This window comes from Schistocerca serialis, chromosome 4 (assembly GCF_023864345.2).
Source record: "Schistocerca serialis cubense isolate TAMUIC-IGC-003099 chromosome 4, iqSchSeri2.2, whole genome shotgun sequence".
NCBI lineage: Eukaryota > Metazoa > Arthropoda > Insecta > Orthoptera > Acrididae > Schistocerca > Schistocerca serialis.
Window position 1 is genome coordinate 457,529,840 of NC_064641.1, and position 12,421 is coordinate 457,542,260.

At 39.1% G+C, this 12,421-nt stretch overlaps 1 protein-coding gene across 1 annotated transcript in view; it reads left to right on the forward strand.

The window, feature by feature from the left end:
- The window catches only part of LOC126475099 (protein kinase C-binding protein NELL1-like), a 980,737-nt gene that overhangs the window by 804,773 nt on the left and 163,543 nt on the right, over positions 1 to 12,421 (forward strand). The window contains exons 12-14 of the mRNA XM_050102677.1: positions 1,405 to 1,521; positions 2,514 to 2,773; positions 11,684 to 11,908. Of these exons, the coding sequence (XP_049958634.1) occupies positions 1,405 to 1,521; positions 2,514 to 2,773; positions 11,684 to 11,908 (602 nt within the window). The remainder of the gene's footprint in view (positions 1 to 1,404; positions 1,522 to 2,513; positions 2,774 to 11,683; positions 11,909 to 12,421) is intronic.

The following is a 12,421-nucleotide window of genomic DNA, read 5'->3' on the forward strand; positions in this document are numbered from 1 at the left end:
TGTTCCTCTGTCCACATTAAACCCACCGAACACCAACAGTACCTGCATTTTGATAAACTCCCTTGCTCACTATGCTGAGAGATTTGTTAAGGCTGTCACAGACAGACACTGTCCCCAAGACCTAGCCTGGAAACAAATCTCCCACACCATTTTACCTCACACTCCCAGTCCTCCCACCAACCCTAAGAACCAGCCACAAAGTAGTGTCCCCTTCATCCCTTAGTACAACACCAGACTGGAACACAATATCTTAGTTTATCCCTTTGCCACTCCAAATCTCACCCCCTGACAACAAGGATCAATATCCCTATGGAAGAATTTGGTGCAAAACCTGCCCAATCCACCCACCCATCTCTTCCTATTCCAGTCCTGTCACAGGTCATCCTACCTCATCAGGGACCAGGTCACCTGTGAAGGCAGCCATGTCACTTACTAACTCTGTTGAAATCATTGCACAGCTTTTTACATTGGTATGACTACCACCCAGCTATCCACACCTGAAAGGCCAATGCCAGAATGCAGCCAAGAGCAAAGTAGACCACCCTGTGGCAGTGCACTAAGCTGAACATAACGCACTTAATTTCAATGGCCTCTTCACTACCCAAGCCATCTGGATCCTATCCTCCGCAACAGCCTTTCTGAACTGCACAGATGGGAGCTATCTTTACAACACATTGTCTGCTCCCCTAATTATCCCAGCCCCATCCTACTGTAATGTACTGTCCACACACCCTCAAACCAACAGTGTCCACATACTCTGTCCTATCAACTCCTTCCTATTCTCATCTCCAATCCTGTTTATTCGCAGCCCTCTGCCAATGCATCCGCCCATCTTTCCCTACTCCTCTCCTTCTTTGCTCCTTTTCTCTCCATCTCCCTGCCCCACAACCTCCTGGTGCTGCACTTGTTGACAGTCTAGTCCCTGCACACTCCACCAGACAGTATTTGTTTCTCTTGCCACCCATATACTGCTGCCCCTTCCACTTACCCTTCCCCAATCCATCCAGATTGCTGTTTGCATCTCACATGATGTCACATTCTAGCCTGAGGTGATAAAGTTGGCAGTCGTGTGTGCATGAGATGTGTGTGTGTGTGTGTGTGTGTGTGTGTGTGTGTGTGTGTGTGTGTGAATGGTGCATATGTGTGTTTCCCTTTTACTGATGAAGAGGTAGGTAGCAATGTGTCTTTTCCTACATTGTTGATATTTCTACCTGGAGTTTCCATTGTTTAATTTATGTCATAAACTTTCATAATTTTGAAACCACAGCCCAACGTGGACAACATGTCATGGAATTTAATTAATTTAATTTGTCTTTATTATTGTTGCTCTACATTATTTGATTTCATTCTTACATCAGACACAATTTAATTTTGGAGATACAGTTTTATATTTTCTTTTTGCAGATGTAGATGAGTGTTCTGAAGGTCTCCACACATGTCATCCCTCTGCAAAATGTATTAATACAGAAGGGAGTTTTCAGTGTTCTTGTAGTGATACTGAAACACCCAACTGCAAACTAAGTAAGTATGTTAATGAATTGAATCCTGATTTTTTATATAGAAATGACTGAATGAATCTTATTTGGTTGAATGAAATAAATACTTAAGATTTTCTCATATATTGATTTTTTATCCTGAATTCTAAGAGTCTTGTTATTTTCTGTGACTTTTTTACAGCTATCAACAATTTTTCCTCTTTTATATCATTCTTTGTATCTAATGGAGAAAGACCCTTAATTTGAAAAGCTTGGAGATTTTTATTGAGTTGTAATTCTCTTGTACGTTTTCCTGTGAACACACCTGTCACATGTTAGTATACATATTGCACTTACATATTTTGCTTATGAAAAATCTTATGATTATTATATAAGTTATAATTTTTTCTTGTCACTCATACTCCAGCTGTTCCTAGTTCAGCAGTTCATTGGTATACTTTACTTTTTGTTTCAAATTGTGTGAAATGTAAAATGAGTTTAACTCAAAGAAGCATCTTTCATCACATACATATTAGCATCTCTGTCACAGCTCTTTTGAAATCGTACATTGAAGCAGTTGATTTCTGAAGAAATAACTGATGTTGATAGGCCATTCAGAGAACAGTCTAAATGGCAGTTAACATGAGTTTGTTACACAAATTGTAGCATGTAGGTTAGCCTGTCAGAAGGTTAACCAATCTCAAAGAAAATATAAGAAGACAACACACTTAATCTAGGAAATAAATGATATAACGTAATTGGAAAAAGTCATTCATGTCCCAGTAGTCATGGAAACTGACAAGATTCATGTATTGTATTCTTTAGATGAATTATTAGCATAATTAGTTCCAGGTAGTAAGATCAATAAATAGTTTATTGCCCATTGATCAAGTGATCAATAATTAGCATCACAATTAGACAAACAGCCTTTTCTGTCAGAGATTTGCAACAGAGAGGTTTTTTAAATTTTAATTTGATGTTTTAATGTTTCTAAGTGAAGTGCATGTCCAAAATTTAGTAACATTGCTTGTTTGACAGGTTGCATGTTTGAGGGAGATGAACTGATGAATGGTGGAGTTGTGACCCCAAAAGGCAGACCATGTCATCGCTGTGAATGTTCTGATGGTGTTGTCTCCTGTCGTGATCCCATATGTGACTGCAGCCAACGAAGCAGTCGCAATGATAAATGTTGTCCTCAGTGTGATCCTAGTGCAGCTTGCCATCATCAAGAACTGAGGCATGTTGTGTTTCGAAGTGGTGAACGTTGGATCTATCAGTGCCAAACATGTGAATGTCTGGTAAGAACCATAATAAAACAGCACCTACTGTGAGCTTAGTTTATGAGTTATGGTTATTATGATATTGTTGGTTTTTAAATGTTATGTGCTTGTGTATTCTTAAATTGGATCATGAAGAGATCTTGTGACTTCCAAAATGGCAGTAACCCTTCAATTTCACACCAGTTTGGTGACTTGCGTATCAATGTCTCCAAAGATTCATTCAAAAAGTTTTTCATTTTCCATCATGAGACTGTGAAGGCCCTGTTGCAGGCTTTCCCATTCAAGAAGCATTTGATGTTCTCACCAGAATCCAGACCCAGGACCTCCACAGCAATAAATGTGGCCCATGATGGTACTCACAAGATGATGGGGCCAGACAGCAAGACACAGATGTTGTGAACAGTGTGCACAGGCATCTGCATTGAACCAAGATTTTGTAGCAACTTGCTGTGAACCATGTTTTTTATTGCTCTGTTGTTGTAGGTGACTCCCAACATAGGTTTCAAGATCTCCTGAATTAATTTTTACTGCAGTCTTTATGGGATAGCACCTCAGTTTTCTTTTATTACATTGATATTGTGTTTTATGTCTGCCCCGATAGCTGAGTGGTCAGCATGATGGATCGCCGTCTTACGGGCCCGGGTTTGATTCCCGGCTGGGTTGGGGATTTTCTTCACTCGGGGACTGGGTGTTGTGTTACCTTCATCATCATTTCATCCCCATCCGGTGTGCAGGTCACCCAATGTGGCGTCGAATGTAATAAGACCTGCACCGAGGCTGCCGGACCTGCCCCGCAAGGGGCCTCTCGGTCAATGACGCCAAATGCTCATTTCATTTCCATTGTGTTTTATGCATTAACTGCAATTATGTATCAGTTTACATTGTTAAAAATAAGCAGGAGGATTGCTTGGAAGTGCATTATTAGCTGCTTAAAGTGGAAGAAACACTTCCTTTATGCTCCACAATTTTTCCTGTTTTGAGTGCAGAAAGTTGAGACTGCAGTGTTCACTTCAGTGTGCTAGTGTGGAAGGTGTCACTAAATCACCTAAGTCTAAAATCTGTGAAATTCACACACACAAAATATGTGTGTGACAACTTCCAGTTTTCTTTTGTTTATGATTGACTCACATGAAAGAAGTCTGAAATTCTGCAGTCAGTTGTTGCTTGTGCAAAATAAGAATTCTTCTCTTATTGTTTCCACATTCCTTTTCACTGATTGTGTCAGAACTAGTGTGTGTTATGATAAAATGTGTATTTACAAATAGCACACAAAATTAGTTCTACTTTGTTAATTGTAAGCTACATCTACATCTAAGCAAAGAAGGGAAAGCAGAGAGGTGGAAGGAGTTTATAGAGAGTCCATACATGGGTGATGTACTTCAGAACAATATTATGGAAATGGAAGAGGATGTAGATGAAGATGAAATGGGAGATATGATACTGCATGAAGAGTTTGACAGAGCACTGAAAGACCTAAGTTGAAGCAATGCCCCAGGAGTAGACAACATTCCATTAGAACTACCGATAGCCTTGGGAGAGCCAGCCCTGACAAAACTTTACCATCTGGTGAGCAAGATGTATGAGACAGGTGAAATACCCTCTGACTTCAAGAAGAATATAATAATTACACTCACAAAGAAAGCAGGTGTTGACAGATGTGAAAATTACCAAACTATCAGTTTAATAAGTCACAGTTGCAAAATACTAACACAAATTCTTTACAGATCAAAGGAAAAACTTGTAGAAGGCGACCTCACGGAAGATCAGTTTGGATTCCGTAGAAATGATGGAACACGTGAGGCAATACTGACCCTAAGACTTATCTTAGAAGATAGATTAAGGAAAGGCAAACCTATGTTTCTAGCATTTGTAGACCTAGAGAAAGCTTTTGACAATGTTGACTGGAATACTCTCTTTCAAATTCTGAAAAAACACAGAGAGTGAAAGGCTGCCAGATGGCAGTTATAAGAGTCAAAGGGCATGAAAGGGAAGCAGTGGTTGGGGAGGGAGAGAGACAGTGTTGTAGCCTATCCATGATGATATTCAATCTGTACATTGAGCAAGCAGTAAGGGAAACAAAAGAAAAAGTTGGAGTAGGAATTTAAATTCATGGCGAAGAAATAAAAACTTTGAGGTTCAGTAATAACATTGTAATTCTGTCAGAGACAGCAAAGGGCCTTGAAGAGCAGTTGAAGGGAATGGAAAGTGTCTAGATAGGAGGATATAAGATGAACATCAACAAAAGCAAAATGAAGATAATGGAATGTAGTCGAATTAAATCAGGTGATGCTGAGGGAATTAGATTAGGTAATGAGACACTTAATGTAGTAAATGAGTTTTGCTATTTGGGGAGCAAAATAACTGATGATGGTTGAAGTGGAGAGGATATAAAATGTAGACTGGCAATGGCAAGGAAGGCATTTCTGAAGAAGAGAAATTTGTTAACATTGAGTATAGATTTAAGTGTCAGGAAGTCGTTTCTTAAAGTATTTGTGTGGAGTGTAGCCATGTATGGAAGTGAGACGTGGACGATAAATAGTTTAGACACTAAAAGAATAGAAACTTTCAAAATGTGGTGCTACAGAAGAATTCTGAGGATTAGATGGGTAGATCACATAACTAATGAGGAGGTTGTTGTTGTTGTGGTCTTCAGTCCTGAGACTGGTTTGATGCAGCTCTCCATGCTACTCTATCCTGTGCAAGCTTCTTCATCTCCCAGTAACTACTGCAACCTACATCCTTCTGAATCTGCTTAGTGTATTCATCTCTTGGTCTCCCTCTACGATTTTTACCCTATCGCTGCCCTCCAGTACTAAATTGGTGATCTCTTGATGCCTCAGAACATGTTCTACCAACCGATCCCTTCTTCTAGTCAAGTTGTGTCACAAACTCCTCCTCTCCCCTATTTTATTCAATACCTCATTAGTTATGTGATCTACCCATCTAATCTTCAGCATTCTTCTGTAGCACCACATCTCAAAAGCTTCTATTCTCTTCTTGTCCAAACTAGTTCCATGTATCACTTCCATACATGGCTACACTCCATACAAATACTTTAAGAAACGACTTCCTGACACTTAAATCTATACTCAATGTTAACAAATTTCTCTTCTTCAGAAATGCCTTCCTTGCCATTGCCAGTCTACATCTTATATCCTCTCTACTTTGACCTCATCAGTTATTTTGCTCCCCAAATAGCAAAACTCCTTTACTACTTTAAGTGTCTCATTTCCTAATCTAATTCCCTCAGCATCACCCAACTTAATTCGACTACATTCCATTATCCTTGTTTTTCTTTTGTTGATGTTCATCATATATCCTCCTTTCAAGACACTGTCCATTCCGTTCAACTGCTCTTCCAAGTCCGTTGCTGTCTCTGACAGAATTACAATGTTATTACTGAACCTCAAAGTTTTTATTTCTTCTCCATGAATTTAAATTCCTACTCCAACTTTTTCTTTTGTTTCCCTTACTGCTTGCTCAATGTACAGATTGAATATCATCATGGAAAGGCTACAACACTGTCTCTCTACCTCCCCAACCACTGCTTCCCTTTCATGCCCCTCGACTCTTATAACTTCCATCTGGTTTCTGTGCAAATTGTAAATAGCCTTTCGCTCCCTGTATTTTACCCCAGCCACCTTCAGAATTTGAAAGAGAGTATTCCAGTCAACATTGTCAAAAGCTTTCTCTAAGTCTGCAAATGCTAGAAACGTAGGTTTGCCTGTCCTTGATCTAGCTTCTAAGATAAGTCGTATGGTCAGTATTGCCTCACGTGTTCCAATATTTATACAGAATCCAAACTGATCTTCCCTGAGGTTGGTTTCTACTAGTTTTTCCATTCATCTGTAAAGAATTCACATTAGTATTTTGCAGCCGTGACTTATTAAACTGATAGTTCGATAATTTTTTCATCTGTAAACACCTGCTTTCTTTGGGATTGAAAGTATTATATTCTTCTTGAAGTCAGAGGGAATTTCACCTGTCTCATATATCTTGCTCACCAGATGGTAGAGTTTTGTCAGGACTGGCTCTCCCAAGGCTGTCAGTAGTTCTAATGGAATGTTATCTATGCCCGGGGCCTTGTTTCGACTCAGTTCTTTCAGTGCTCTGTCAAACTCTTCACGCAGTATCATATCTCCCATTTCATCTTCATCTACATCTCTTCCATTTCCATAGTATTGTCCTCAAGTACATCGCCTTTGTATAGATCCTCTATATACTCCTTCCACCTTTCTACTTTTCTTTCTTTTTTTGGAACTGGGTTTCCATCTGAGCTCTTGATATTCATACAAGTTGTTCTCTTTTCTCCAAAGGTCTCTTTAACTTTCCTGTAGGCAGTATCTGTCTTACCCCTAGTGAGATAAGCCCCTACATCCTTACATTTGTCCTCTAGCCATCCCTGCTTAGCTGTTTTTCTTTCCCCATTCCTGTCAACTGTTCCCTTATGCTCTCCCTGAAACTCTGTACAACCTCTGGTTTAGTCAGTTTATCCAGGTTCCATCTTCTTAAATTTCCACCTTTTTGCAGTTTATTCAGTTTTAATCTACAGTTCATAACCAATAGATTGTGGTCAGAGTCCACATCTGCCCCTGGAAATGTCTTACAATTTGAAATCTGGTTCCTAAATCTCTGTCTTACCGTTATATAATCTTTCTGAAACCTGTCAGTATCTCCAGGCTTCTTCCATGTATACAACCTTCTTTTATGATTCTTGAACCAAGTGTTAGCTATGGTTATCTTGGGCTCTGTGCAAAATTCTACCAGGTGGCTTCCTCTTTCATTTCTTCCCCCCAATCCATATTCACCTACTACATTTCCTTTTCTCCCTTTCGCTACTACCGAATTGCAGTCACCCATGACTATTAAATTTTCGTCTCCTTTCACAATCTCAATAATTTCTTTTATCTCATCATATATTTCATCAATATCTTCATCATCTGTGCAGCTAGTTGGCATATAAACTTGTACTACAGTGGTAGGCTTGGGCTTCATGTCTATCTTGACCACAATAATGCATTCACTATGCTGTTTGCAGTAGCTTACCACACTCCAATTTTTTTTATTCATTATTAAACCTACCCCTGCATGTATTTATAACCCTGTATTCACATGACCAGAAGTCTTGTTCCTCCTGCCACCAAACTTCACTAATTCCCACTATATCTAACTTTAAGCTATCCATTTCCCTTTTTAAATTTTCTAACCTACCTGCCCTATTAAGGGATCTGACATTCCACACTCCGATCCGTAGAATACCAGTTTTCTTTCTCCTGATAACGACATCCTCTCGAGTAGTCCCCACCAGGAGATCCAAATGGGGGACTATTTTACCTCCAGAATATTTTACCCAAGAGGACGCCATCATCATTTAACCATACAGTAAAGCTGTATGCCCTCGGGAAAAATTATGGCTGTAGTTTCCCCTTGCTTTCAGCTGTTTGTAGTACCAGCACAGCAAGGCTGTTTTGGTTAGTGTTACTAGGCCAGAGCAGTCAATCATCCAGACTGTTGCCCCTGCAACTACTGAAAAGGCTGCTGCCCCTCTTCAGGACCCACACATTTGTCTGGCCTCTCAACAGATACCCCTCTGTTGTGGTTGCACTTACGGTATGGCTATCTGTATCACTGAGGCTCACAAGCCTCCTCACCAATGGCAAGGTCCATGGTTCATTGGGGGGGGGGGGGGGGGGGGGTATTGAATAGAATTGGGGAGAAGAGAAATTTGTGGCACAACTTGACTAGAAGAAGGGATCGGTTGGTAGGACTTGTTGTGTGGCATCAATGGATCACCAATTTAGTACTGGAGGGCAGCATGGAGGGTAAAAATCGTAGAGGGAGACCAAGGGAAGAATACACTAAGCAGATTCAGAAGGATGTAGGTTGCAGTAGGTATTGGGAGATGAAGAAGCTAGCTGTTTTCTTATGAAACAACTGCCACAGCTCTCTCTCTCTCTCTCTCTCTCTCTCAAACACACACACACACACACACACACACACACACACACACACAAACACACACACAAAGACACACTCACACTCACAGACAAACTTTTTATTTTACTCAATATGGTTTGCACAGTTTCATCATTAATTTTTATACGTTCTCCTTTTACTGTATCATTTTTGTCTGTATGGAGTTCATGTTTGCTGTTTGTAGCCATATTTCCTTCTGTTAGCACATACAGACTCATTGAAGGACTGACTGCGGACCTTTGGTACAAACCTGAGTGGAGGGTTTGAATCAGAGGCTGAGACCGTTCTGCGACCGTATGGGCTGCAGATTCCTCGAGTTGCGCCACAGGGTAGTGGGATTTCGTGTTCCGTTGGATAGGTCAGGAGGCCACTACACACAGTAGGCAGCTACGCAGGTAGCAGGGGTTTTGTGGTGTAGACTGGGCAGTTTTTTAGGTTAGGTGGCCTCGGGCAAGTACAGAAAGGGCAGCAGCCTCAAAGGGTGCGGGGAAAAGTCAGGACAAGCGGGGACCAAGGAGCAATCAGTATTGTAATTGTAAACGGTCGAAGCTGCATTGGTAAAGTACCGGAACTTCTAGCGCTGATAGGCAGCACCAGAGCTGAAATCGTTACAGGTACAGAAAGCTGGCTGAAGCCAGAGATAAATTCTGCCGAAATATTTACAAAGGCACAGACGGTGTTTAGAAAGGATAGATTGCATGCAACCGGTGGTGGCGTGTTTGTTGCTGTTAGTAGTAGTTTATCCTGTAGCGAAATAGAAGTGGATAGTTCCTGTGAATTATTATGGTTGGAGGTTATACTCAACAACTAAGTTATAACTGGCCCCTTTAACCGACCTCCCGACTCAGCAGCATTAGTGACAGAAGAGAGCATTTAGGCATATTTATTGATGACTGAATGTGCACATAACAAGCATAGGTGCCAATGTAAAGCAGAATAGAGGCACACTGTGAGTTTAGATGTGAACTAGTAATAAACCTTGACTTCTGAAAATTCATGAATGCATCTTACTGAATAGGTGTATTGGTTTTGAGTTGAACTATCCTATGCCACTGTGAGGCAAACAATTGACAGAAACCTCAGATTAGTTTCAGTGACATTCTCTATATATTAATTATGATTTATTTATCCTTACAAAAAGGGCTAACTTTTAATTTTCTTGCACTTCAGAAAACAATGATTTATTTCTAAAGTACCTTGTATTTTAGTGATGTGTGATCATCATTATGAATTTTTGTGACTGTGAGTGAAAATGTGATGACGTAAAGTTTATATGTGTTGTAGCCCATTGAGGAGCATTTTATCCAAGCAGTGTATCATATCTGTCTGCAGCTCTTCACGTACCTACATACTTTTCTCGCAAACCAGACATTTGAAATTCCCCTCGGGTTGCTATTGTTCAGAAATCTGTGGAGCCAAATGACTCACTAACACAGGTTATCCTAGGTCAACTGGACCCTGCAGGCAGCAGGGACTGTGACATTTATTTTTATTCACGAATGATGAAATACTTTATGTCAGACCCTAGTCATTGCAAAACACAGTGTTGGATCATGAAGAAAGGATCAGATTTCATCTTTTTAAGAACAAAAAGTAGTTGGTCACAAAAAATGTTGACCCATAGGCCTACCACCTAATGACAGCTGCATTTCTATGTAGTTTAGGAAACTGTTTGGTGTGTATCATAACAAATTAGTGTTCCTGTAATACTGTACATGAGCGAAGTGCAGTGTTGTAAACAAGTCTCTGTTAGTTACATTTTGAATGTTGCAGTTTATGGAAAATGGAGTATTAAATAATTTCAATAATTATGTAGGTCCTAAATCTATGTCCAATACTCTGACAATGCACCACCATGTTTTGTTAATAAACAATGAAGCATTTGTCCAGTGGTAATTTTAGCGATGAAATATACTCAATAAAAATCAAGTTTCCTATATAAAGGTGACTTTCAGACAGATGCAGTTTACCAGTAAATTTTATTGCAAATGTTAATAATCAACAGATGCTTCACCTGAAGTGTCATATTTAAGCTTTTTAAATGACTCATTACATCAGTGATAGAGGCTGTGTGCACATGACAGAACATGTTGTAAGTGGTGTAAAATAGGGTTGTCTGATAGGTAGCCTACAATTTACACTTGCTTATAACTGGCAGGCAAACTACAGGCACTCTTGAATGCCCTTTTCCTTTGGGGCAGAGTTGTAACACACCACACTTGACCTATCTCAACTAAATCACTTCATGCTAATCTCTTTACTGTTTCTTGCTTCCAATATATTGCTTTTGCAAGTATTTCATATTGCCTCTGTGTATTGCTCATTCATATGCTTACTTTCCTGTCCTTGTAATTGTACCTCTTTTTATTAATCTTCTTTCATCTTTTCTCTTCCTCTTTCATTTGAATCTTTACTTTTAAAATTTATCATGAGTCAGTCGGTTTGTCTGTTCTTCTTTTTAATTAGTTTGATTTATTCCATTCATACTTTTTTGCTAATAATAGTCTCTCTCTCTCTTTCTCTATTTTATAAAACTTCTGTTAATTCATTTTGTAGTTAACTGCCCTCTCTTTTAAAAGCGCTATTTACTTCTCTGCCATTTCTTTTTTCTTTTTCTTTTTTTTGCTTCCTGTACAGGTTCTTTCCTGTGCCCTTGGCATATTATAGCTTGTTGTGTAGTGGTTTTATCTCTTGTGTGATTTTTCTACCAGTCTTTTTATTTCTATGCATTTTTGCTGAAGTTTGATCTCAAACTCTCTTTTGCATTTTGCTGGTGGAACTACTGTCACTTCTTTCTTAGTTTGTTTTGTGACTGTGAATATCATCTGATACTTGTGTTTGAGTAGGACCAATTTATAAGACATAAGATATAGGCGTCGTGACTAAGTACTCATTTTAGTTTTTAAGATATCAGTGAAAAGCCTGTTTTCATTTTATGTTTTCTTATTCTAGTATGGAGAGATTGACTGCTGGCCAATGGAGTGCCCTCCTCTGCTGTGCAGTGAGCCCATCCTGGCACCAGGTGACTGTTGTCCACGTTGTGAAGATGATCCCTGTCCACTGGATAGAGGTGACAATGGCAGTTCAGGACAGCCCTGTACATATGCTGGACATTTGTTTGAATCAGGCACCCAGTGGCAGAATCCTCATGACAAATGTAGTACCTGTAATTGCAAAGTAAGTAAGAAAATGTTTAATTTTATTACATGATACAGTGAACCCCTTTATCTCTATTTTAAGTTATGGCATGACTTTAATTAGAAATTTAACAATTAGTAAAATGAGCTGAAGCATTCAAACAATTTTATGTCTTTTATTTGTTTCCATCTTTCTTTGTGTCTGATAATATTGAACAGAAACTATTGAAATTCAAATAAATATTATTTCACAGAAATTTTCAAGGTACATTCTGTTGACACATTGTCAGGATCAATATTTGTATTAATTTCCAAAGACAACATCTATATTTTCTTCCATTGAACACATATGTGAAATGACTGCATTCAGAAAAATGAACTGAGAATATAATTGTAATGTAAACATTCTTGGTATTATAGAAACACAAATAATTGTGATATTACAGAAGGAGAAACAATCAGATAATTATAAAATTACTTTGAACATAATAGTATAGCCCCTCTCAGAGAAACCATCACTGTCGTGTGAGTTATAACTGATAGGTTTTTTATA